General features: G+C 46.8%; 2 protein-coding genes across 4 annotated transcripts; one reads left to right on the top strand and one right to left on the bottom strand.

Moving 5' to 3' along the window:
• The first annotated feature begins 35 nt into the window (after positions 1–35).
• LOC125424587 (ras-related and estrogen-regulated growth inhibitor-like protein) lies at positions 36–8573 on the top strand. 3 transcript variants are annotated; one of them, XM_048481952.1, is made up of 5 exons: positions 36–401; positions 2903–3070; positions 5144–5197; positions 6626–6702; positions 7380–8573. In XM_048481952.1, the coding sequence occupies exons 2-5, from the start codon at positions 2932–2934 to the stop codon at positions 7803–7805; spliced, it is 696 nt and encodes a 231-aa protein (XP_048337909.1). In that variant the 5' UTR covers positions 36–401; positions 2903–2931; the 3' UTR covers positions 7806–8573. The 3 variants fall into 3 exon arrangements, with proteins under 3 accessions (XP_048337909.1, XP_048337908.1, XP_048337910.1); XM_048481951.1 differs by having other exon boundaries at positions 36–407; XM_048481953.1 differs by lacking the exon at positions 5144–5197 and having other exon boundaries at positions 36–407.
• Positions 8574–11603: 3030 nt separating this feature from the next.
• Positions 11604–22695, bottom strand: PLIN1 (perilipin 1). The gene is made up of 9 exons (XM_048481939.1): positions 22638–22695; positions 21694–21755; positions 19386–19587; positions 18407–18489; positions 17915–18167; positions 15956–16128; positions 14649–14762; positions 13942–14202; positions 11604–12517 (listed from the first exon to the last, which is right to left on the bottom strand). Exons 2-9 carry the CDS (start codon positions 21736–21738, stop codon positions 12122–12124), a joined length of 1527 nt encoding a protein of 508 aa, XP_048337896.1. The 5' UTR covers positions 21739–21755; positions 22638–22695; the 3' UTR covers positions 11604–12121.
• Between the last annotated feature and the right edge of the window lie 3215 nt (positions 22696–25910).

Genomic DNA, 25910 nt, shown 5'->3' with positions numbered 1-25910 from the left:
GGCGGCTGCGGGGTCTTCATGTGGGGGGCGGGGTTTGAGACCCACAGAGATCCCCTCCCAGTCAGAAAAAAACATTTACAACGTTTTAAAATTAGTTTTCTGTTTTTTCCTAACATTTTTACTAATGTTCTGATTCTCCCAGCATTTTTTTTTATTAATGTTCCAATTCTTCTAACAATTTTATTCATTTTCTAACTTTTCTAACATTTTGTTAATGTGCTGTTTTTTAACATTTTATTGATTTTCTAATCTTTTCAAACATCATCAATTTTCTTTTGATGGTATTGTTAATTAATTTTCTCATAATCACTGACAAACCAAAAAGGAAACGTATCGCAGAAGAAGAAGAAGAAGAAGAAGATGATGATGATGATGATGATGATACAGCTATCCCAAGAAGTGTATGGGTATTGTCTGTCTATATATTGATTCTTAAATACTTAATTTTGTGGGGAAAAGCATCACAGTCAGTTGTCTTTCCACTGTTTGTTATATGGCAGTGATGGTGAACCTTTTCGAGACCGAGTGCCCAAATTGCAGCCCACTTATTTATCGCAAAGTGCCAACACGGCAATTTAACTCGAATACTGAAGTTTTACTTTAGAAAAAATGGTTGACTCCAAGGTGTGCATTACTCGGAAGTAAGCTTGGTGGTAGTCGGTGGCTTTGCGTTGAAGCAACCGTGCAACTCTTCCAACGGGTGAATCACGACCCTAGGAAGGTTTACTCAGAAGCAAAGCCCCATTGCCAGCAACCGAGCTTACTCCCAGGTAAAAGATCACACTTTAGTTCTTCACATGAAAATCAGTGGGGTTTAACAGCGCTTAACAGGGTTACCTACACTGCTTCCCCAAAACTAGGTCTTAGGTTTAATGCTAATAATCGAGCCCAGCGGCCCAGGCCAGCCTAGATGGGGGGGGGGGGGGGGCTGGCTCTGTTTGCGTGTGCCCACAGAGAGGGCTCTGAGTCCCACCTCTGGCACCCGTGCCATAGGTTCGCCACTGTGTTTTGTTAAGAATCTTTAATTTTCTGACGGTTGGTTTTATATTCAGCAAAATGTCCAGATAATCCTATTTGATCTGTCAGATGTGTAATTGAACAGCAGGGGTTACTTATTGGCACCGCAGCAGCAGCAGCATAATTCTAATCTCGAATTCTCCTATTTTTAGATTCATGAATCTTTGATCTTGTCTAATCTCTGTTGCCAAGAGTTCCCAAACCAGGATGAATAATAATGGCAATAAGGGCAGTCCGCTCAATTAATGGAAATCCGCTCAAAAATTTTCATGGGGTAGACGGGGCAGTGCCTCATCACTTGTTTTCTTTATGGAGGTCTCATAGTTGCAGAAAAGAGCCAGCATGGTGGTGTGGTTAAGAGCAGGTGGATTCTGATCTGGAGAACGCGGTTTGATTCCCCACTCCTCCACCTGAGTGGTGGAGGCTTATCTGGTGAACCAAATGTATTTCCACACTTCTACATTCCTGCTGGATGACCTTGGGCTAGTCACAGTTCTCTCAGAACTCTCTCAGCCCCACCTGCCTCACAAGGTGTCTGTTGTGGGAAGAGGAAGGGAAAGGAGCTTGTAAGCCACCTTGAGTCTTCTTACAGGAGAGAAAGGTGGGGTATAAATCCAAACTACTCCTCCTCCTCCTTCTTCACTCTTAATCCTTTAGGTATTATATTTGGTTGCTTGAGTTCAGATAGAAAGGTGGCCACACACACCTGACAGTTTCTCGGAGATAACTTCTTTGCTGTGAAACTTAACAGAAGTAATGTACAGTGTATGATACACTCCTGGGTTTTTGTGCCCCACAAGCTAATGCTTACATGGTATAGCCGTCTGTCTACAGCACCATCCTGTGAATTGCTAAAGCACAAACATACTGTGAACCCCTTCCACATCTGTGCCTCATCCCTGATTGGAATCGGACCCTCATAGTGCTTCTAATGATGCACCCATACATGAAGAGGAAGAGGAGGAATTTGGATTTATATCTGGATAGCTTTAAAAGGGGCTTGGACAGATTTATGGAGAAGTTGATCTATTGCTACCAATCTTGATCCTCCTTGATCTGAAATTGCAAATGCCTAAGCAGACCAGGTGCTCGGGAGCAGCAGCAGCAGCAGCAGAAGGCCATTGCTTCCACATCCTGCATGGGAGCTCCCAAAGGCAGCTGGTGGGCCACTGCGAGTAGCAGAGTGCTGGACTAAATGGACTCTGGTCTGATCCAGCAGGCTCTTTCATAAGTTCTTATGTACAGGAAGATAGCATCTTATGGCTTCGATGTCAGAAGCTTGGATACTTACTGATGCATACTTATTATCACTCATCTTGATTTTTTAAATAATACACTTTCGATACATCACGTGAGCAACTTTGCAAAGGCTGCCAATTTTGTTTATAAAATACTTTGGCAAAAGATAGGCCACAAACACATGCACCTTGCTTTCTCCTAGGCCATTGGTCCTGGCAAGAGTCAGACAATTGGGGTGCTGTGTAGTTTCCGGGCTGTATGGCCCTGTTCTAGCAGCATTCTCTGAAGATGCCAGCCACAGATGCAGATGAAACATCAGGAGAGAATGCTGCTAGAACACAGCCATACAGCCCGGAAACCACACAGCACCTTAGTGATTCCGGCCGTGAAAGCCTTTGACAATACAGTCAGACAATTCTTTTTGGGATGTCTGAGCAAAGTACAGACAGCATTGAAAATAACCTGGATCACAGCTGGATTTTCCCACTAATACGGGGGGGGGGGGGGTTGGACTTTGTCTGTACTAGTTATGTTCCTAGGGCTTGTGAGCAAAGCCCCTCCTATTCATTAGGAATGGTACAGCCCATGCAAATCACCCCTACGAATGTGGTGGGGAAATGAATCTATTCCCATTCTGCTTAAACAGAGAGAAGCAGCTAAGACTGGGTGAAGAAAATGGTCCTCAGAATCCCTCTACGAAGAAGTACCAGCTTGACTCCGGACCACCAACCTGTGGTGGAGGTGCCCACCCCCACCCCACTGAAAATGGATGTAAATGTGGTGGTTTTAGGGGGAGACAGCGTGGGAAAGTCAGGTGAGTTTTGTGCCTATCAGGTGTACTGTTAGGTGAGCTAAAAGTGGAGAAGTTTGTAACTTTGTGCCGTTAACTTTGAGAGACACAGGATTGTAAGGGGTGTGTGAATATGCTCAAGTGATGTGCGTGTGTTTTGCACACTCCTGGTCAATTTTAATGACAGTCATAGACGAGCATAAGGTAAATAAAACATAACTCAAAGGATGACATGTTTTAAAATAGTAAATATGTATCCAAAAGAATTGACCAGTGATATGAAACTGGAAATACAAGAGAGTATGGAAACATAAAACAGGATAAAAGCTTAAGTATTAAAGGGGAACAGAAACATTTAAAAACTATTTAAGAACTATTAAAAGCTATAAAAGAGGGATAGGCACTGAGGTGGGATTCAGCCGGTTTGCACCAGTTCTCCAGAACCCATAGCTAATTTTTGTTTAGTTTGGTGAACCAGTTGTTAAATTATGTGTATCCCACCACTGGATAGGTATAAGGGAGCAATAAAATTGGTAAATAAAAGGCTGTAACTAATCCTGCTTAGAAACTCAGACCTTCCTGCAATGTATCTCAATACCTGCTACACAAAACCCGGCAGTGTTATATGTTATGTCAGGACTGGTATCTGGAAGCAGAATAGCATTGTTCTGTGCGACCTGGAAATCTGTGCAGCAGTGGTGAAAAAAATCTAATGCGTATATTTTTGTAATACCGACAAAGGAAAAACACACTCAAGATGCAGGGGCAGAACATAACTTTGCTAAGCATTGTCAGTTAGGCATGATCTATGAGCAGCAATAATTGTAAAGGAAATAGCATAGCTTTTGCCTCTGAGCAAATTACAAACTGGTGTGACATAGCATCCATTTGGCCTGGGAGGCTGCTGATTTGGTTCACATCACTGCTGCAAACTCACTAGTTTAGGCAAGCGAGCCACTTTCTCAGGGCTGTTGTGAGGATGGCAACTACAGCCAGTGTGCTTGTTCCTAATGTTCCTAATGTTTCGCTCGCATCTGTGGCTGGCATCTTCAGAGGTGTATCACAGAGGGAAGTCTGCTACTGGACACAGTGTGTAACAACTTCCCTCTGTGATACACCTCTGAAGATGCCAGCCACAGATGCGGGCGAAACGTTAGGAACGATCTACCAGACCACGGCCACACAGCCCGGAAAACCCACCACAACCAATCAATGGGTAACTTCGGGCCGGTCACATGTACTCAACCTAACCTACCCAGTGGAGAGGTGAACAATGTGGGCTGATTTGGGCCCCTGTTGGGGAGAAAGGGAGGATGTAAATGAAGAAATAATAAATAAAATCCTGTAGGTCAATTGCCCGTCCTATACACAATTATTCCCATCTAAGCCTGTTGGGTTTCAAATGCTGTGAAAATGCTATTTGTATTTGAGAAGAATAATCAGATGTGCTAAGTAAACACTGACAGAAAAATAAAAGGAAGACATTGTTAGGGCATTTCACAGCTTGGGATTCGGTCTGCGATAACTTCCTTTATCCATTTTATAACTCTCCAAGTTGTATCCAGAATTATATCAAATTGATCCATGAAATGACTTCTGTATTTGGAAAATGATGTCCCTACACAGCAGCGGCCTGGCTTGGATACCCATCCAGGATTTTGACATTTTGACATTGCTGATATATTAACTGGATCTGAGGACATTCGTCCTGTCAATCGTTGTGAATATATCCCAGCCAGGTCCACAGGACTTATTCCCTATTAAAAATGTGTGTTAGATTTCAGCCTGAATTTATTGCCAGCCCTCCTTTGTTTGAATTAGTGCACAGGTAAATACTGCAAATAATGTGATTTCTGAGTTTAACGTGCAAGGATCAAGCCTGGGGCGCTGCAAAAACTTTGGGAGTTTATCCTATTAAAAATGTACATCATTGATGCAGCCCAAATCTGGCTAGTTGAATTTTTGAGGGCTTTCTTGGATGCGGGTTTAGGTTCTCTCTCCACGCCCCCTTCCCGCTCAGCTCAGGAACATAAACAAATGTGTTTCTCCTGCAAACACATCCAATGTGGCAATCACAGCTCCCACTCTTCTTTGCAGCTTTGACAGTTCGCTTTCTCACCAGGCGATTCATTGGTGAATACGGAGAGATGGGTGAGTGCCGTCATCCATCGGGCGGATTTGCGCTTGATGTCCTTGTGGATGTCTCAATGACAAACTTGATCAGAAAGGGTGGGCATCCAGGACTGGTGTCAGGGGTTGGCACGTCTGAGCACCTGGTGAGGGTCCTTGCCCATCGGGAAACCCTGACCCAATCTAATGTCTGAAGGCAAGCAGAGCACAGAACAGTAACATCTCCTGAGAGCCAGTGTGGTGTAGTGGTTAAGAGCAGGTGGATTCTAATCTGGAGAACCGGGTTTGATTCCCCCCTCCTCCACCTGAGCGGCAGAAGCTTATCTGGTGAACCAGATGTGTTTCCGCACTCCTACATTCCTGCTGGGTGACCTTGGGCTAGTCACAGTTCTCTCTTTACTCTCTCAGCCCCACCCTACCTCACAAGGTGTCTGTTGTGGGGAGAGGAAAAGAAAGCAGCTTGTAGGCCACCTGGAGTCTCCTTGCAGGACAGAAGGGTGGGATATAAATCCAAACTCTTCTTTATCTTTGGGGATAAGCTGAAGTGATACTGAGGAACTGAAGTCTGCTTCCCAGGCATATACTTTAGCTGCAGAAACGCAGTTGCTGGTTGTAAGAATTGAGTCTAGGGTGTTGGGAAGAGTGGCTTGATTGATGGCCCTGCGCTTGTCCCCCATAAAAAATACTCCCCCCTCCAATCTAACTTAAGTCTTTTTTGCCATCAAGTCACAGCTATGGCACCCCTGCTGGGTTTCAAGGCAAGAAACACTGGGAGGTAGCTTTCATTGCCCCTTTCCCTGGTATTCTTCAGAGGTCTCCATCCAAATACTAGCCGGAGTTGGAAAGTTGTATTCTCAAATTCGGTGGGTCTTACTGCCAAGCCGACACATTTATTCAGCAAGGCAACTCTTAGATATTGGGGGTGGGGGAGTCACTGGTAGCTAGAGGAGTATCTAGGGAAAATATAGCCCAGTGCAAAATCGGAGTTTTCTGCCTCCCCCCATATGGGTGGCCACTTTCCCCCACCACGACCAAACAACTTTTTTTGCACCAGGTCTTGAAGTCAGTGTATGGACCTGGGGGGAAGGAGGAGGGGTGTGGAGGGGATTTTCTACCCCTCACATGAATAAATGGCTGCAGCCCGGGGACATTTGGCCCCATATGTCCCCCTGGGCGGTACAACCCTGCTGGTAGCTCACAGTGTACTACTGGCATCACAGGAAAAAAGATCTGCGTCACTGGCACACCTGTGGCAGAAGACCAAGAAACTGGGGGCTGGCCTCAGACGTCAGGTTTACGTTATTTCCTCTGTGGAGCTCGCTGCTTTTAATACCTAGAGAAGAATGTCAGATAGGAGAAGGTGCAGCAGGGCAGCTGCAGGGTGGGTAAGAAAAGGCAGGGTGCTTGGGAATGGTTTCCTGGCAACTTTGCATCTTTTTTTCTTTCCAGAGTCTCTCTACACTCACACGCTAGCAGCGGAAGGCAAGGAGTTTTTATTCCACATCTGGGACTTCCCTTGCTCACAGGTGAGAGGTTTCCTGCTGGTCTTTGAATTCCTAGAGGTCCTCAGTTACCTGGAGGTATCCATCAGGACACACCAGCGCAAAGGCAGAACTCTGTGTGGGTAAAGAGGGGGGCCCCAAGAGGGCTAAGAGCAGGTGCACTCTAATCTGGAGAACCGGGTTTGATTCCCCGCTCTGCCACTTGAGCTGTGGAGACTTATCTGGGGAACTAGACTAGCCTGTGCACTCCAACACATGCCAGCTGGATGACCTTGGGCTAGTCACAGCTTTTTGGAGCATTCTCAGTCCCACCCACCTCACAGGGTGTTTGTTGTGAGGGGGAAGGGAAAGGAGATTATAAGCTCCTTTGAGTCTCCTTGAAGGAAAGAAAGGGGGGTATAAATCCAAACTACTACTACTACTACTACTCTTCTTCTGCTTCTTCCTCTTCTTCTGACTTGGCCCATTAACTTCACCCTGCAAGGTTGGTTAGAGCAAGAGAGCGTGTGACTGGGTCCAAAGCCACCTGGACAGTTTTATATTAGATCAGGAATTTGAACCTTTGCTCAAACCACAACGCCACTGTGCCAACCGGCCCACAGAACGGGGTGGCTATTGAAAAGCGCTGGGCAGATCTAAAGCGGCGCGCGACTGCCCATTTTGTGGCGCCTTCACGTTTCGCAACTTCTCTCTCCTTTCAGCTCCGAGCGGACGACGGCTCTTCCGAGGACAAGCGGATCCAGTGGGCCGATGGCTTCGTCTTGGTGTACAGCATCTGCGACCGAGCCAGCTTCACTAGCCTGCAGCCCAAAGTCCAGTGCATCAAGGCCGCCAGGGAAGGTGCCGGCCAAGACAAGGTGCCCATTGCCATTGTGGGCAACAAGAGGGACCTGCACCACCGGCGAGCCGTCTCAAGCGAAGAGGGTCGCCTCCTGGCGCTCTCCTTGGACTGTGAGTTCTACGAGGTGTCTGCGGCCGAAGCCTATCACGGAGCGCTCATGGTTTTCCACGGCCTGGCAGAACGCGTCTGCGAGGCCAAGCTGGCACTGAAAAAAGGCACGGGCATCCGCAGCATTGTCAAGAGTGTCTCTGCGGTGTTTGCTCGGAAGAGAACAGACTCGATGTGAGCTGTCGCCAAGCTGCTGCTGGGAACTTAATGGCGGGTGGCCACCATCTGGGAGAGCGGCGCACGATACCGCTCTCGTGTCAACAACTCTATGTGGCGATCTCTCGTCCAAGGCAGTCTGCAGACTGGCTCAGACCATTAGGCAGTACAGCCGATAGCTGGCGGGGGGGGGGGGAGAGCAGAATTCAAGAGGCCCCAGCCAGTCGTCAAGGGGGACAATATGCAGCCCACCCACCTCAGAATCTTGAGACAAAACAATTTGTAGCTGAGAGGGGAGCATTGTTTTGCCCAAGGTAATTTTGCACGGGGTGAGCCGGCGTGGTTGTAGCAGCTAAGAGCAGCAGGCTCTAATCTGGAGAACCGGGTTTGATTTCCTACTTCTCCTCATGAAGCTGCTGCGTGACCCTGGCCCAGTCACAGTTCTCTCAGAGCTCTCTCAGGCCCAGCGGAGGCAGGCTGTGGCAGCCCCCAGTATGGTAAAGCGGTTAAGAGCGGCGGACTGTAATCTGGAGAACCGGGTCTGATTCCCCACCCCACCACAGGAAGCCTGTTGAGTGACCTCGGGCCAGTCACAGTTCTCTCAGAATTCTCTCAGCCCACACAGAGGAATCCAGGGCAGGGCAGGGCAGGGCAGGGATGAAGAAAGTGCAAAGCACAATCCCTCACCATCCAAGAGAGCCAGTGTGGCGTAGTGGTTAAGAGCAGGTGGATTCTAATCTGGAGAACCGGGTTTGATTCCCTGCTCTGCCGCTTGAGCAGCGGAGGCTTATCTGGTGAACCAGATGTGTTTCCGCACTCCTACATTCCTGCTGGGTGACCTTGGGCCAGTCACAGTTCTTCAGAACTCTCTCAGCCCCACCTACCTCCCAAGGTGTCTGTTGTGGAGAGGAAGGGAAAGGAGCGTGTAAGCCACCTTGGGTCTCCTTGCAGGAGAGAAAGGTGGGGAATAAATCCAAACTCTTCTCACTACCCTTCCAGGTCTGCATAAGCCCCTCAGGGATGGGGCGCGGGGGGGGGGGGGGCTTCAAAGGAGGCCTATTCAGGATATCAGCCCTCCCAGCAAGGGGGTGTTGGGTCTGCAGCCTGCTCTCTAGTTGAGGCATAATTAGGCACTTTGTGTGATACGATCTTGGCCTCGCCCTGTAGAGCCTGGGATCCATCCTTCCGTGATATTAGCAGCTTGGGGCAAAGAAATCTTCAGCTGCATCTCTTTCCTCTGAGATCTTTGCCAAATTCTCCTTCAACTTCCGGTTCTGTCTCACTCGCCTTCGTTACCAAGGCAAGTATGTGCCAAGAACTGGGTGTCCTCTTCTCCCTCTCGATCCGTTCCCTGCCAGCACGTGGCGGCTGTTGTTCAGCGATGCCCTCGCACATGCCTGGACAGAGGGAGACGTGGCTTTTTTCCAGAGCTTGTGTGGGTGTGGCAGATCTGGCATAATCGAGCCCCGGGCGGATGCTGCATCTGCTGGAAAAGGATCCCCCAGGCGCTTGACAGTTGGTGAAGTTGGCAGGCAGCAGGGCTGACTCGTGAGGAGGAAGCTGGATCTTCTGCTCTCGAATCCCAAATACACAGGGCGCCTGGCGACGGAGGTGGGAAGGCACTGCATGGTGTGGTGGTTAACAGCAGGTGGATTCTAATCTGGACAACTGGGTTTGATTCCCCACTCCTTCACCTGAGTGGCAGAGGCTTATCTGGTGAACCAGATGTGTTCCCACACTCCTACATTCCTGCTGGGTGACCTTGGGCTAGTCACAGTTCTTTCAGAAGTCTCTCATAAGAACATAAGAACAAGCCAGCTGGATCAGACCAGAGTCCATCTAGTCCAGCTCTCTGCTACTCGCAGTGGCCCACCAGGTGCCTTTGGGAGCTCACATGCAGGATGTGAAAGCAAGGGCCTGCTGTGGCTGTTGCTCCCGAGCACCTGGACTATTAAGGCATTTGCAATCTCAGATCAAAGAGGATCAAGATTGGTAGCCAGAGATCGACTTCCCCTCCATAAATCTGTCCAAGCCCCTTTTAAAGCTATCCAGGTTAGTGGCCATCACCCCCTCCTGTGGCAGCATATTCCAAACACCAATCACATGTTGCGTGAAGAAGTGTTTCCTTTTATTAGTCCTAATTCTTCCCCCCAGCATTTTCAATGTATGCCCCCTGGTTCTAGTATTGTGAGAAAGAGAGGAAAATTTCTCTCAAATCCCACCTACCTCACAAGGTGTCTGTTGTGGGAAGAGGAAGGAAAAGGAGCTTGTAAGCCACCTTGCGTCTCCTTACAGGAGAGAAAGGTGGGATATAAATCCAAACTCTTCTTCTTCTTTGTATACGTCCAGAGCCCACCTCTACCATCTCTCAGTCGGCACAGAACCCAGCACTAGCCCTGGAAAAAGACTCTTGGATTCAGCTTGGGCGAGAGTGTGGTGTGGTGGTTAGAGCATTGGATTAAGAGCTTGGAGACCAGATTCAAATCCCCCGCTCTGCCATGAAAACTTGCTGGGTGGTCTTGGGCTGATGGAACATTATCAGGCTAACCTGCATCGTGGGAGTATTGTGAGTTGAGGAGAAGAGAGATAAGCTGTTTTGCAGCCTTATTGAGTGTAAACAAAGTAAATAAATAAAAACAGAGTACAATCGCTGAATACATTTGCTTATTTCAGCCGAGAAAACGACGCTGTCCGATTAAATAAAAGCCACACACGTGGCCTTGTTGGATTAAACCACAAGCACACAGTCACTTTTGCCTGCCAAAGATCCCCAGAACAGTCCACCTTTAAGGCTGGATGGATATAACCATCCTCTTGCAAGGGTTGCTTCTGGTGTAACTGGAGACTGGCAAATTTCCACAAGGACTTATCGTGTTGATCTATGTGTGGTTGGATTCAGTGCTGTGCTGCCTGCCTGTGAATAAACTGCGTTTTGTGGGGTTTTGGAGTTGTGTGCCTGTGATTTGAATAGCCACATGGTAAGTGGAGGTTCTGCAAGCACAATAAACAGAAGGGCAAGAACTGAAAAGCGGGGAGAAAATGTCTTCACCGGCCACTCTCTGGAAGTAGAAACTTCCTTCCCGCTCGGGCTGAGGCTTATCCTATGAACTGGATCGCTGCTGGATTCAGGATGGGCAAAAGGAAGCGCTAAATCCTGTTGGTGGTGCCACAAGATTAGCTAGATTTAAAAGGGGGGGTCGGACAGACATGGAGGAGGGGGGGTCTTGAGAGAGCCAGCATGGTGTAGTGGTTAAGAGCAGGTGTACTCTAATCTGGTGAACTGGGTTTGATTCCCTGCTTTGCCACTTGAGCTATGGAAGCTGATCTGGTGAACCAGATTAGCTTGTGCACTCCAACACATGCCATCTGGGTGACCTTGGGCTAGCCACAGTTCTTCGGAGCTCTCTCAGCCCTGCCCACCTCACAGGGCGTTTGTTGTGAGTGGGGAAGGGAAAGCCCCTTTGAGTCTCCTTACAGAGGAGAAAGGGTAGATATAAATCCAAACTCTTCCTCCTCTTCTTTTGCTTGAACAGAAGAGGAGAGACATATTGAGGTATCCCTGGTGCATGATCTAGTTCATGTCCCAATGCTTTGTTGAAGCCTTAATGTCCAAGCCTTGCGGTAAACATCTTGTCCGTATTTGAATGTTCCCATGCTGGCATTTTATGATGTTTTTTAAAAGAAAGCACAGAGACAGGACATTCCAGGTTCATCCTTTGTTGTGGGCCAGGCAGGGGTGGGGGTGGGGGAAAAATGCACTTGTGAAGATGGGGGTAGAAATCAAGTTGTAGTAGCTAACATGCTTTCAGCGGGTCAGAGATAATCTGCAGAAGCTATCGTTTATTGAAGCAAGGTGTTCATTATAAGCAGGTAAAAGTTTCCAAACAAACAAATAACTGATCTGATATATGTGATGCTAACAATTTCTCAATGCCAAAATAACAGACTTACGGCCAAATGCTTGCTGTCTCCCTTGGCTTTTCCTGCTAAGGGTGATGCAAAGTTGCTCTTTCCGACATTTTGGAAACTGCAGAGATTCCACGGTGAGTTTGGGGGAGGGGAAAATATTACTGTGAATCCAACCCGAAGGGAATGTGGACTTGATGCGAAGTAGCCCACAAGTGCATAAATGGCAACTGTCTTTTGAGCAAATCCCTGATCCTTCCATTCATATATTTTAAGCATCCGCACAACACCCCCCACCCCCAAAATTTGGCTTCCACACACAGCATGACAGGTAAGCTACGGTCCCAGTTCAAAAGGAACTTGTGAAAGCTTGCAAAGAAGAATTAGCCGACTTGGACTGAAAAGAGATACCGAGCTTGGGTTGTCTTCCCTTCAGTCTTTCTTAAGGGCGGTGCCGTGGAGGCCTGTGTAGTGAACCTTCCCGTAGGCAGACTCTAAGCTGGGGCGGCACAGCCCTTCGCTCAACCGCCGGCTGCCGGCTGCCTCTTTGTATGGCGAGAAGGCAGATTTGCGGGTGCCGGGGTGGTCGGCTTCGAAAGCTGGGGCCCGGTGTTGGAAGGGGGCTTGCTGCGCCGGGGTGGGCTCATCGAGATTGAGGAATGAGAGGGGAAAATGGCCACGGTTGGACCGCCAGTCTCCCTGTGGCTGGTAATGGGTCCTTTCCTGGGCATGAGTGGCTGGCTGGTCACTTTTCTGCAACTGGGCTGTCTCAGCCCCATCCGTTGCCACGGTCGCAGTCCTGTCTTCCTTCACCAAGAGCCTTGCAACCTGAACCAGAACCAGAAAGAGGCACACAGAGCAGGTAAACTCAGCCGGGGGCCCAAACAGCCTGCAGAACTTCTGCTCGAGAAGTTCTGGGTTCAAATCCCCTGGTAACACAATAAACAAAAAACACCGCCAGTCCTGCAGCTTAAGAACACAAACACACAAACTTCGATACTTACTAATACCTTACTAAGTGAACTGAAAAGTGAAAATAAGCACACTGTTGTCTAGGGTCTAAAACAGATGGTTCCAGTACGCAGCGAAACAAAAAGAACTCACAGATTATAATTGTTCCTATGTATACAGTTGTATTTTATGTATATGTGTTAATGTGGTTTGTATTTTTGTAACTTTTGGAATTTATGTATATTTAAAACTGTTTAAAACAATAGACAACAGTGCACTTATTTTCACTTTTCAATTCACTTAGTAAATCAGTAGTAAGTATCGAAGTTTGTGTGTTTGTGTTTGAATCAGTAGCACTGGTGGTGTTTTTTGTTGTATTGCTGTTTAGTACGCTTAGGGCCTATTTATAGTGTGTTAAGTTCAAATCTGCTCGTCCCAACACTCTGTTGATGAACCTTCCAGGCAGAAGATTTAAAACTTCCTTTGTGTGGTGGCTGTCACGCACATACAATCGCAACGGTTCCAGTTAAGAGAACTGGGATGCATCCAAACATTATTAATTGCTGCTTCTGCAGTCTTGGACTCTGAATAATCCAGCTGAGAAAGGACTGCTATCAATCGGGAATCAGAAGTTTTGGAAATGAGAAGATGGCAATGACTCAGGTTGCCAGCTTCAGGCTGGAGATTTAAGGGTGGAGCCTGAGGAGGGCGGGGTTTGGGAAGGAAGGGCGGGACTTCAATAGGGTCTAAAGTCTGTCTTCCAAAGTGGACATTTTCTCCAGGTCAACTGATCTCCGTCGCCTGGAGATCAACCATAATAGCAGGAGATTTCCAGCTGCCACCCAGAGGTTGGAAACCTTCAAGAAGAAGAAGAGGAGGAGTAGGAGTTTGGATTTATATTCCCTCTTTCTCTCCTGTAAGGAGACTCAAGGTGGCTTACAACCTCCTTCCACTTCCTCTCCCCACAACAGACACCTGGTGAGGTAGGTGGGGCTGAGAGAGTTCTGAGAGAACTGTGACTAGCTCAGAGTCACCCAGCAGGAATGTAGTAGGAGTGTGGAAATACGTCTGGTTCCCCAGATAAGCCCCTGCCACTCAGGTGGAGGAGTGGGGAATCAAACCCGGTTCTCCAGATTAGAATCCACCTGCTCTTAACCACTACACCACGCTAGTTGTCACAGGAGATGGAGGCAGAGACAGGCTCACTGGAGAGCAGGAGAGCATCTTGCCTAATTCCCAGTCGCAACATGTCCTGCTTCCTATCTATCAGCTCATCAGTTGTAGCAAGAAAGATCACTTACTGGTACATAGTGGGAGAGAACTCCCAGAAGGCTGCTGGTGGCGGCCTGCAAGATCTCCCACAACACGGCCACTTTTGTGCTCAGTTCTGGCACCGCCCTGCGTGGGGAGAGGTGCGAGCGCTGCCCCGCAGCATCACAGGGTGTGACGTGGTCTCCCTCCTCAGCAGAGATGGTGGCGAAATTGGCTGTTTGCACATTCCAAGTCTGGTTGACCATCGAGGCCTGGCCCTCATCTCCACTGGCGGGCCGGAGGAAAGACTTCTGAAATGTCAAGAAAGGCCATCACAACACAAACAGCGCAAAGACACTTCTAGAGCTAGAATGAAGCATCACGCAGGATCTGGGACAGCTGGGTTCAAATTCCCACTCCGCCGTGGAAGCGTGATGTCTGACCTTGGGCAAGTTGCACACACTCAGCCTAACCTATCTCCCATGGCTGTTGCGAGACTAAGGTCCTTTCCGCACATACAGAATAATGCTCTTTCAATCCACTTTCACAACTGTTTGCAAGAGGATTTTGCTATTCCGCACAGCTGCAAAGTGCATTGAAAGTGGATTGAAAGTGCATTATTCTGCATGTGCAGAAGGGGCTATAAATTTAATAAATAATAAATAAATAAATTGAAGCAAAGGCTGTAAGCCATGTGGAGTCCTTAATGGAGAGAAAAGTGGGATACAAATAAAGTAAAATTCATAAAGGAATATACCATGTTTGTTGTGTCATCTTTGTTCTTTCTTTCTTCCTCTTTCTCAGATGCCTTTCTCTGCCCTTCGCTTGTTGATTCTTGTATTTTGGAGAAGACTTGCTGGGCCAAACCACCCTGGACAGAAAAGAGAAGAAGAGTTTTGGATTTATATCCTGCCTTTCTCTCATGAGACTCAAGGTGGCTTACAAGCTCCTTTCCCCACAACAGACACCTTGTGAGGTAGGTGAGGCTGAGAGAGTTCTGAGAGAACTATGACCGGCCCAAGGTCACTCAGCAGGAATGTAGGAGTGCAAAACACATCTGGCTCACCAGGTAAGCCTCCGGCATTCAGGTGAAGGAGAGGGGAATCAAACCTGGTTATCCAGATTAGAATCCACCTGCTCTTAACCACTACACCACGCTGGCTCTCAGCTAACTGGCAGGGGGCTGAATGGGTGGGAAAGATCCACCCAAGATGCCTGCCCTGTCCATCTGCAATCTTCATACGCCCATCTCGCAGCCGTGTGGCATCACACACAGGGGGGCGGCTATAGTGGAGTCCATGATTCTTCTCAGACCCAATAAGTTGGCTGATCATATCAAGAAGAGAGTGGAAGAGACAGTATGTTGAGAACCCAGGGAAGAGTGAGCGAAAGAAGCATGTTTATCTACATGAGGAGCCCTTGATACAAAGACCATCTTGGCCAAACTTCACAGAGGTGCAATCTTCAATCAACCTTTCAGTAAAAACAACATCCACATTTTTTTTCAGAGCCAGGAAAGCAAATATATTTAAATATCTTATGGACTAGCACCATGATTTTAGACATACTTGCCAATTAAAAAGAACTCATGCCTGCCACAGAAAGTAGCGGCGGGGCACTCCCTCGCATCTCCCTGGTACAGTTTGAAAAGAATGTTGTAACTGAAATTCCCTGCAGTTCTTGAGAGGGAAAAGGGCCAGGGAAACTCTGGTGCCTACCGTACATGCAGAATAATGCACTTTCAGTCCACTTTCACAATTGTTTGCAAGTGGATGTTGCTATTCCACACAGCTGCAAAGTGCATTGAAAGTGGATTGAAAGTGCATGATTCAGCCCAATCAAGACACGTTCGGCACAGGCAAGCTCAGAGACAAGCACACCCAACATCTCCAAAAGACCCTTCCTTGCCTTCTCTCTCTCCCCCCCGCCAGATACTATTTCACCCACGTACCCTCACCACTCCAATGCCCAGTGCATCCCAGTTGTGGAAAGCTTGAAGACTTCAGGACTAAAGCCCAACACCAGATTCACCTGAGGCAGGAGAACACAATGAGGTTCTCTTACCAGGCCTGGAATCCACATCGCCCATTCTTGTCCCTTGTCTCTGGTGTGCTGGGCGGCTCGGGTTGTCTCTCTGTAGGCATGCTGGAAAACAGTGTGGGCCAAAGTTCTGATCTTTCTAAAAATGCTGGAGGGAAATCCTTCCCTTGAGGCGTGAACCCCTGAATCCACACGAACTGGGAGAAAATGTGCAGAGAGATAAACATAGGCAAAAGAGTTAGAGTTCTCAAACATTATGTGACATCACAGCATGTCAACCAATCATTAGGAGGAGAAATGCAAGAGATGCTCGTAGTTTACTGTTGCCTCTGTATAGCAACCCTGGACTCACTTGGTGGTACACCTGGGGACCCCCATTTTTGGCATCTCCTGTTCCCCTTTTTTTCGGTACACATGTATACCATAATGTCTCCTCCCATAGGAGGTCCCCTCCCAGGGGGGTAGAAGGTCTTTTTTCTTGAGTCACCATCTGTGGTTAGGTTTTTTGCTATGATGTTGTGTCTTAATTGTTTCTGGTTTTAATTATTGATTGTAATTATATGATATTAAGATCACCTCTGCTATCTCAATCCTTCTAAGTAGCACTGCGCCATCTGCTTAACAGAAACATACAGTTTTAATGACTCTCCACAAGTGGAAATAACCCCAGTGCCACCTAGTGGTAATAATTGCATCTTTTAAAAATAATAAAATCAAGCTTTATTTAAGGTCAGCAAGGTTCATTCAGTCATTCATTTATTGGACTTGTGGTTGTCTTCTTTTTTTATTAATAATTTTTTATTTTCCCAACACAAAAAGGGGGGGAACCCACAAAAATACACACGTCCACAATTTCATTAATACAAAATAGAACTAAAGAATGCAAAAAACCACAGGAAAGAATAAAACACAAATCTGACAATCTCTAAACCCAGCCAATTAGGTAATAATTGCATCTTGATTTTGGGGCACAATGGGAAAATAAATTACACTATAGCCCCTGTTTCTGCCCCAAGGTATGTTGCATGCAAGCAACACAGTTTGCAACCATGAGTGACCTCAACCAGCAGGTGGAAGCACTTTATAGAGCAGTGATGGCGAACCTTTTTGAGACTGAGTGCCCAAATTGCAACCCAAACCCCACTTATTTATCGCAAAGTGCCAACCCCGTAGTTTAACCTGAATGCTGAGGTTTTAGTTTAGAAAAAACCGGTTGGCTCCCTCTTCCTCCACCCCACCCACTCGAGCAGGGGCCAGCCTGCTCTAGCCTCCAGCAAGTCCCGCATGCACCGCTCTGTGCCTCTCAAGCATCTCTGCCTTCTCTACACCATCCGCCCCCCTCGGGCAGCAACCACCCAGAGCACAGGCACCAGACCTGCCAGCCAAGTCCTCTCTGCTCACCGCAGTGCGTGCACGTCGTGCTCAGTGCCCCAGGCCAGCCTAGATATGTGTATGAAAATCACCACACACACACACACACACACACACACACACACACACACACACACACACACAATGAACTCGGTGTGCGCGTGCCCACAGAGAGGGCTCCGGGTGCCACCTCTGGCACCCGTGCCATAGGTTCGCCATCACTGTTATAGAGGAAGACTTGAAGCATTCCAGGCTACTATGGAAAGAAATTGACACATGGAATTCATGTGGAATTCACAATATTGCTGAAAGAAATTGACATGTGGAATTCACATGGAATTCACACTAGTGGAAAGAAATTGACATGAGGAATTCACAAGGTGTCTAGGTGACCGAAGGCACATTTATTGGGCACTGATAACAGTTCTAAGGAGATATGCCACAAGATTGAACATACAGGAATAGATCTTGACGCCTTGGCCTTCTCAAATATGAATGACATCCTGAGGAAGGTTAAGCAAAGATTACTAGACCATGAAGAACAACTACTGTGTCCAGCCAAACCAAAATTTTGCTCCCCACAGTTATGTGGAAAGGGCCATTGTTATTCACCTGAGTTACTCTTAGGTTTTGAAAGGAGGAGGTCCACCAACTTCTTCACCTTTCCGGTGGCTGTGTCCACCCCTGTTTCAGCCAGGTGGCTCACTTGACTGCTCCTGGTGCCTTTGGCTGCCTCCCTCACAGTAGATTGAGTCTGCTTGTACCTTTCTGCAGCCAGCCCCAAGATCCGGTCCAGGGCATCAGCTATAGAGTGCACAGTGCTTTGGACATGAGTGTGGATGGAGTCCTTTAGTTCAGAGGTCACCTGGAGGAGAAATGACAGAGAAGAGTGCTGACCACCTGGCTCTAACATCTGTGCTATACATCTAAAGGGGTCCCAACAGGGAATTTCAGCCACAGAGGTGAAAAAGCAAATTCACAGAGTAGAAGTCTAGCAGCACCGATTATCCAGAAATGCCAAATAGATCCTCCATGTTCTGAAGCAGTGTACCTCCAAATAACCTAATTCAACAAAGCAGGGATTTTTTAAAAAAAAAACCTTACTTCCTCCACTGGCTTGTGAAGGGCAGGAATCCTTTGCTCCAAGTGATCCAGCCCTTGGCAGGCCAAGACGTTGGCAGCTGCAACTGAATAAAGAAAGGATACCAGTATTAGCACAGTACGGGAGGCAGCGTTGACCAAAACTGTGGATTTCTCAAACAAAACTTGGACTGGAACAGCACAACAACAAAATAAGTCTTTATTAAAAAAAACACACACATGCATTTATTGTTCCATTTGATTGTAGCAACAAGAATAGTCCTTGCCAGACACTGGAAAACAGAGCATTTACCTACGGCTGAAAAATGGCAGGAAAAGGTCCCACATTTATATATGATGGGCAGGCGTTCGCATCAAGAAAAGCAACCATCTGCAGACATTTATGTACAAAATTGGCAGTTGTGGACAAAATACATTTCTAAGAATTATGATTTGAATATTCAACCAGTGGAATATTAAGGGGTAATAAAAACTCTATAATATTAAATATGGTAAGGTAAAAATAGAATGTAATTTCTAGAATTCTCAGAAGACTGTGTTTTGATTTATAAGATAGGAACTTTAGTTTGTTAGAACTTGTATAATGATAATGAAGAATTCCATTATAAAATAATAAAGGGACACTAAGTAACTAGTGTGCCTAATGGAGAAGTTCATTAAGGTGGTATGGAGGGAGGGATAGGAAGAGGAAAGTATGTTGAATAAATTTTTGTTTGGGTGTTCTTGTTCTTTTCTTTTGGTTGGATTTTAATTTTGGAACTGTATAATTCTAAATAAAGTTTAATTTAAAAAAAAAAACCTGTTTATCACAGCCATCCTGTGTGTGGGTTTAGTGCTCTCAAGAGCCCCTGAGATTAAAAAAGCAGGAAACAGTACCCATAAACATCGGTGCAGTAAAATAGGATTCAGAAATGCTGGCATGAAACATTTTGCCAGAAACTACCAGGACCACTGGAAAGGATACAAGACAGGCAATGCTCACGCTGAGGTTCTAGCTTCTGTACGACAGGTTCCACACTCCACCTGGCAAGGGAGCTGGCGGCTTGGACTCCTCTCTCGTAAGCTTCACACACCGACGCCACTAGAGGATGCAATTCTTTGGTAGCATTGTATGTCTTTTGGAGGCTGATGCATGCCGAATTCACCATCGGCAATCGCAAGAATCTTTGGAGGGCGTTATCCCCCTGAAAAAGAAGAAGAAGAAGAAGAGTTTGGATTTATATCCCCCCTTTCTCTCCTGCAGGAGACTCAAAGGGGCTTACAATCTCCTTGCCCTTCCCCCCTCACAACAAACACCCTGTGAGGTAGGTGGGGCTGAGAGAGCTCCGAGAAGCTGTGACTAGCCCAAGGTCACCCAGCTGGCATGTGTGGGAGTGTACAGGCTAATCTGAATTCCCCAGATAAGCCTCCACAGCTCAGGCGGCAGAGCGGGGAATCAAACCCGGTTCCTCCAGATTAGATACACGAGCTCTTAACCTCCTACGCCACCCGTGTCGATACGCCGGTCAACTGACTGTTCAAATATTGCAGTCTGACTTGCAGAAATTATTCCTGTGTCAAATGTCATGAAGCAAGAATACCAGGGCTGCCGGGGTGGAAATTTAGGAAGCCTCAGACACTGACAGGACCTGGATGATTGGCCATGCTGACAGAGGCTGATGGGAATTGTAGTTCCTGAACATCTGGAGAGCCGCAGGTTCCCTACCCCTGGTTTAGAAGATTTGTTTTCATGTTGTGTTTGGTTTGAGTCTCGCTGTGGGAGGAGAGGCCCTTGGGAAATCTTTGGCTGGCAGGCCTTAGAACGCCACTGTTTTGATGCCAGCCGAGGGCCACTTGACCCTGTGCCCTGCGGCCAGACTTGGCTACCCAGGAAGACTGGACCAGGAATGTTCCACACCCTCCCGTGGGCATTCCTCATAGGCAGATTGTAGTCTGGTGGCTGTTTACAACTGCCTTGTGTGTGTGTGTGTGTGGGGGGGGGTTCTTCTTTTGTTTTTTGATCATGAGGTGATGGAGAAGAAGAAGAGGAGTTTGGATTTATATCCCACCTTTCTCTCCTGTAAGGAGACTCAAAATGGCCCACGAACTCCTTTCCCTTCCTCTCCCCACAATAGACACCTTGTGAGATCAGTGGGGCTGAGAGAGTTGGGAGAGGTGACTAGCCCAAGATCACCCAGCAGGAATGTAGGAGTGTGGAAACACATCTGGTTCACCAGGTAAGCCTCTGCCACTCAGGTGGAGGAGTGGGGAATCAAACCCAATTCTCCAGATTAGAATCCACCTGCTCTTAACTACTATGCCACACTGGCTCTCAGATGACTTACGGTTATCCTGTGGGGTTTTCCAGGCAAGAGATGCTGAGAGGTGGTTTGCTGTTGTCTGTATAGCAACCCTGGACACACTCAGTGGTACCCTGAGGACCCCCAATTTTGTCATCTCTTGTCCCCCTTTTTCTGTATACATGTATGCCTTAATGCGGGCATAGAAATGACAGAGAGACCCTAAAGTGGTATCAAAGTCACACTAAGGTGGAAGGAAACACAGGGCATCTTTTCTATCCACCATGGAAATATCTGTCTTAAGAAGAAGAAGAGTTTGGATTTATATTCCCCCCCCTTTCTCTCCTGCAAGGAGACGCAGAGGGGCTTACAATCTCCTTTCCCTCCCCCCCCCCACATGAGGTGGGTGGGGCTGAGAGAGCTCCGATGAACTGTGACTAGCCCAAGGTCACCCAGTTGGCATGTGTTGGCGTGCGGAAGCTAATCTAGTTCACCAGATAATCCATGGCTCAAGTGGCAGAGCAGGGAACCAAACCCAGTTCTCCAGATTAGAGTGCACCTGCTCTTAACCACTACACCACGCTGGATTAATTCAAGGGCCATTTCTCCCAAGGATCTCTGACCCTTTTTTCAGGTAACAACCCAGATTTCCAAACCAACAAGCAATGCCAACATCTGCTTGACCTGAATTTTAAAGAGAAACAGACACTTCTTCCCTTGAGCAACTGTGATTGAAATGTCTAATAACAGAACAACTGTCTTTCTTCTGGGACTTTCCTAATCTTTCCGGGAAGAGTGGTTGGTTTCTTGATCTGCCCTTTAATTAAAGTTCTCTTGGAGGAACTGAATCTTCAATGAAAGGTGCAGATGGGCAATTATCTGCTGATACTACCTTTCCCACCGGGATGATAGATCTACAGGAATTATAGAATCAATAATCACATCTCTCCTCAGGATAATTTGCATACCTCTTTAAGGAAAGTAATTCACAACACATGGCTGCAAACCTACCTGGTGGCTTCCATTCAGCATAGCTTGCTTGCTTTTGGCTGCCATTGCTGCTAAGTGTTAGCCTGCAAAAGTAATATGCAGTGAATTAAGTGAGAGGTTTCACCCATATACAACATGTTCTCGATTCTGCTTTTTAAAAATGCTCAGCTGGCATCTTCAACATTTACTGGTTAGGGCTGCAACTTCAAGCAGAAGGAATGTCTTGAAAACACCAGAAAGAGAGAAAATGGCTTTCACAACTGAACCAAGACTATGGACAGCCTGTTGCCATCCTGCAATGGAGGAAACCAAAAACCAAACAGGATAGTTAACAGTGAAGTTTCGATATGGGAAATGCGCCCTCTTGCATAGGGGTAATTCTCCTACACAGCTGGTAGGGAGTGACTTGTAGCTCCATGGTTTTCCTCCTAATTCTTTTTAGTTCCGTGATATCACAATCCAAAATGTGACAGAAAGAAACAAGCTTGTTAAAACCTACCATTTAATGGCTAAATTCATTTCTAGGGTGGAATCCTGGAAACTCTGAGGCGATAACAGAGGTGCATCTGAACATGGACAAAGTGCTTTCCCGCCTTTACAGTAGTCACAGTATTTGGGGATTAAGAAGAACTTCTAGAATAGATAAGTAGGGCTCTTAGTCTTGCTTGAAGAAGAGTTTGGACTTACACCCTGCTTGTAAGGAATTCCATAGAAGCAGAAATAAAAGGCTCTTTGGTGAAACCCCCCACCCATGCACTCAAGGTTACTTTACCATCAACACCATTGAAACCTTTACACTGCTTTTCTCAACCGTCAAGGAGTCTCAACCTGGCTTACAAACTCTTTCCCTTCTTCTCCCCATAACAGATACCTTGTGAGGTCAGTGAGGCTGAGAGAGTTCTGAAAGAACTGTGACCCACCAGCCGGCTTCATGTGGATGAGTGGGGAAAACAAACCCAGTTTACCAGTTTAGAGTCTGCCACTTATGGGGAGGTGTGGGGAATCAAACCCGCCCACTGCTCCAGATTATAGTCCATTGCTCTTCACCAGTGGACGCTGCTGGCTCTCCTCCATACCTCTTTTTAAGGAAACAAGGGACATTTAATGTGAAAGACCTCCAGCATACAGTCAGTCGGAGTACACAATACAGACTTCTGATGGACAAATAGTCTGATTCTGTAAAGGGCTTCCTATTCAAAGGCCTCTTCCACACATGCAGAATAATCCACTCTCAATGCAACTTTGCAGTTGTAAAGTGGAATAGCAAAATTCACTTTGGTAAAACAATTGTGAAAGTGCACTGAAAGGCTAATATTCTGCACGTGCAGAAGGGGCCAAAGTGTGCCTTAATTTTGACTCTCCTTACAGGTCCTGATAACATCCTGATTTCCTTGTTCCCTGCCCTCTTTCCCCTGTGCTAGAACCTTTCTATATGTTAGAGACACAGCATAGAAAGAAATGTGTGTTAGTTGAACATATACGCAAACTGCTTGAGCTTCTTGTGTCCCCATGCTAGGGGACTGCAGCCCCTTTGTCATGTGCAAGTTATAAAATACATTGCTACAATCCGCGTCTAGTGCAATATATAATCCTTGTAATCCATAAGTGGTTTTGGAAGCAACTGTTTAACGTATGATACCATTGATGATTATATAATCAGTGACCTTTCCCTTTTCATCTTCCTAATGGAAGAAAACAAGAATTTAGAATTAAATTCTTCTTTATTTACCTATCTTTTTCTATCTTTTTATTTATTTCTATTGTTCTTTTCTTTCTTTTTGTTCTTTTTTCTTCTCTCTCTCTCTTCTCTCTCTTCTTGTACTCAAAGAAGAAGAAGAGTTTGGATTTATATCCCCCCTTTCTCTCCTGCAGGAGACTCAAAGGGGCTGACAATCTCCTTGCCCTTCCCCCCTCACAACAAACACCCTGTGAGGTGGGTGGGGCTCAGAGAGCTCAGAACTGTGACTAGCCCAAGGTCACTCAGCTGGTGTGTGTTGGAGTGCATAGGTTAATCTGAATTCCCCAGATATCTGAATATCTGGGGAATTCAGGCTAATCTGAATTCCCCAGGGAGCAGCAGTGGCATAGGAGGTTAAGAGCTCGTGTGTCTAATCTGGAGGATCCGGGTTTGATTCCCAGCTCTGCCGCCTGAGCTGTGGAGGCTTATCTGGGGAATTCAGATTAGCCTGTATACTCCCACACATGCCAGCTGGGTGACCTTGGGCTAGTCACAGTTCTGAGCTCTCTGAGCCCCACCCACCTCACAGGGTGTTTGTTGTGAGGGGGGAAGGGCAAGGAGATTGTCAGCCCCTTTGAGTCTCCTGCAGGAGAGAAAGGGGGGATATAAATCCAAACTCTTCTTCTTCTTTGAGTACAAGAAGAGAGAGAAGAGAGAGAGAGAAGAAAAAAGAACAAAAAGAAAGAAAAGAACAATAGAAATAAATAAAAAGATAGAAAAAGATAGGTAAATAAAGAAGAATTTAATTCTAAATTCTTGTTTTCTTCCATTAGGAAGATGAAAAGGGAAAGGTCACTGATTATATAATCATCAATGGTATCATACGTTAAACAGTTGCTTCCAAAACCACTTATGGATTACAAGGATATATTGCACTCGGGCACGGATTGCGCAGCAATGTTTACTCTTTGCACATGACAAAGAGCTGCAGTCCCCTGGCATGGGGACACAAGCTCAAACGGTTTATGACATGTTCAGCAACACACATTTCTTTCTATGCTATTAATCTCTAACATATAGAAAGGTTCTGGCTTTGGGGGAAGAGGGCAGGGAACAAGGAAATCAGGATGTTATCAGGACCTGTAAGGAAAGTCAAGTGGGCACACTTTGGCCCCTTCTGCACGTGCAGAATAATGTACTTTCAGTGCACTTTCACAATTGTTTGCAAGTGAATTTTGCTATTCCGCACAGCTGCAAAGTGCATTGAAAGTGGATTATTCTGCATGTGTGGAAGGGGCCTTTGAATAGGAAGCCCTTTACAGAATCAGGCTATTTGTCCATCAAAGTCTGTATTGTGTACTCCGACTGACTGTATGCTGGAGGTCTTTCATGTCAAATGTCCTTGTTTCCTTAAAAAGAGGTATGGAGGAGAGCCAGCATCGTCCACTGGTGAAGAGCAATGGACTATAATCTGGAGCAGTGGACGTTTGATTCCCCACACCTCCCCATAAGTGGCAGACTCTAAACTGGTAAACTGGGTTTGTTTTCCCCACTCATCCACATGAAGCCGGCTGGTGGGTCACAGTTCTTTCAGAACTCTCTCAGCCTCACTGACCTCACAAGGTATCTGTTATGGGGAGAAGAAGGGAAAGAGTTTGTAAGCCAGGTTGAGACTCCTTGACGGTTGAGAAAAGCAGTGTAAAGGTTTCAATGGTGTTGATGGTAAAGTAACCTTGAGTGCCCACCCCCCCAGTGGGACCTTTTCAGATTACTAAAGGGATTAATGATGTCACTGCCCGCTTAGGTGTGCCTATCTCGCTTGGTAACATCGAGCCTGTCTTCCATTCCAGCTTACTCAAGGGGGCTCCCGCTTCCGATGCTTGGCACGACTCACCGGAGAGGCCCCCCCCCACCGACTCATTATTGATGGCCACAAATACTACGAAATTGACGCTATCCTGGATCTCCCGCTTTAATCGCAAACGCTCAGAATATTTAGCTTCTTGGGTGGATAATATTCCTCTGGGCATAATCAATGGGTTTATTCCGAAAACATCGAAGCTCCCACTCCTTATTAAGCTGCTTTCCAATCCACACAAACCTGGGGGGAAGGGGTCTTCTTTAGGGGAGGCAGAGTGTAAAGGATTCAATGGTGTTGATGGTGAAGTAACCTGGAGTGCATTCCATTGTTCGGGCCATGGGCCAGATGCATCGGGCGGAGACTTTATCTTTGCGCTGAGATGAAGCCTCTGTTCCCATGGGAAGCAGGAAGGGGGGATGGGGTGACTGGTATTATAACCTGTGCTTCTGGCGGGAAGTGTCATTCCTGCCACTGCGTGTACTTGAGCTTTCTAAGATGTCTTAATAAATGGACTTTTACTCCCAAAGCCTTTTATTTCTGCGTCTATGGAATTCCTTACACCAAACTATTTCCAAAAAGTTGGCCTGCATTGACAAACCTTCCCACGTGACTCACAGTCGAGGAGGAATGTTGCGTCTGAGCTCCAGCAATATGCCCAGAGGTGGGATCCAGCAGGTTCTCACCAGTTCCCGAGAGTAG

Source organism: Sphaerodactylus townsendi, linkage group LG17 (genome assembly GCF_021028975.2).
Source record: "Sphaerodactylus townsendi isolate TG3544 linkage group LG17, MPM_Stown_v2.3, whole genome shotgun sequence".
NCBI lineage: Eukaryota > Metazoa > Chordata > Lepidosauria > Squamata > Sphaerodactylidae > Sphaerodactylus > Sphaerodactylus townsendi.
This window is presented reverse-complemented; position numbering and strand designations above follow the sequence as displayed.

Bases quoted from the DNA above. Each gene is read 5' to 3' on its own strand.
- LOC125424587 (XM_048481952.1), top strand. From the start codon at position 2,932: ATGGTCCTCAGAATCCCTCTACGAAGAAGTACCAGCTTGACTCCGGAC. The intron at 5,198-6,625 runs GTGAGTGCCGTC...TTTTCTTTCCAG, and splicing joins TGGTGAATACGGAGAGATGG to AGTCTCTCTACACTCACACG. The intron at 6,703-7,379 runs GTGAGAGGTTTC...CTCTCCTTTCAG, and splicing joins GGGACTTCCCTTGCTCACAG to CTCCGAGCGGACGACGGCTC.
- PLIN1 (XM_048481939.1), bottom strand. From the start codon at position 21,738: ATGGCAGCCAAAAGCAAGCAAGCTATGCTGAATGGAAGCCACCAG. The intron at 18,168-18,406 runs GTAAGGTTTTTT...TTTCTCCTCCAG, and splicing joins TTCACAAGCCAGTGGAGGAA to GTGACCTCTGAACTAAAGGA. The intron at 16,129-17,914 runs GTGAATAACAAT...ATTTTCTCCCAG, and splicing joins AAAACCTAAGAGTAACTCAG to TTCGTGTGGATTCAGGGGTT.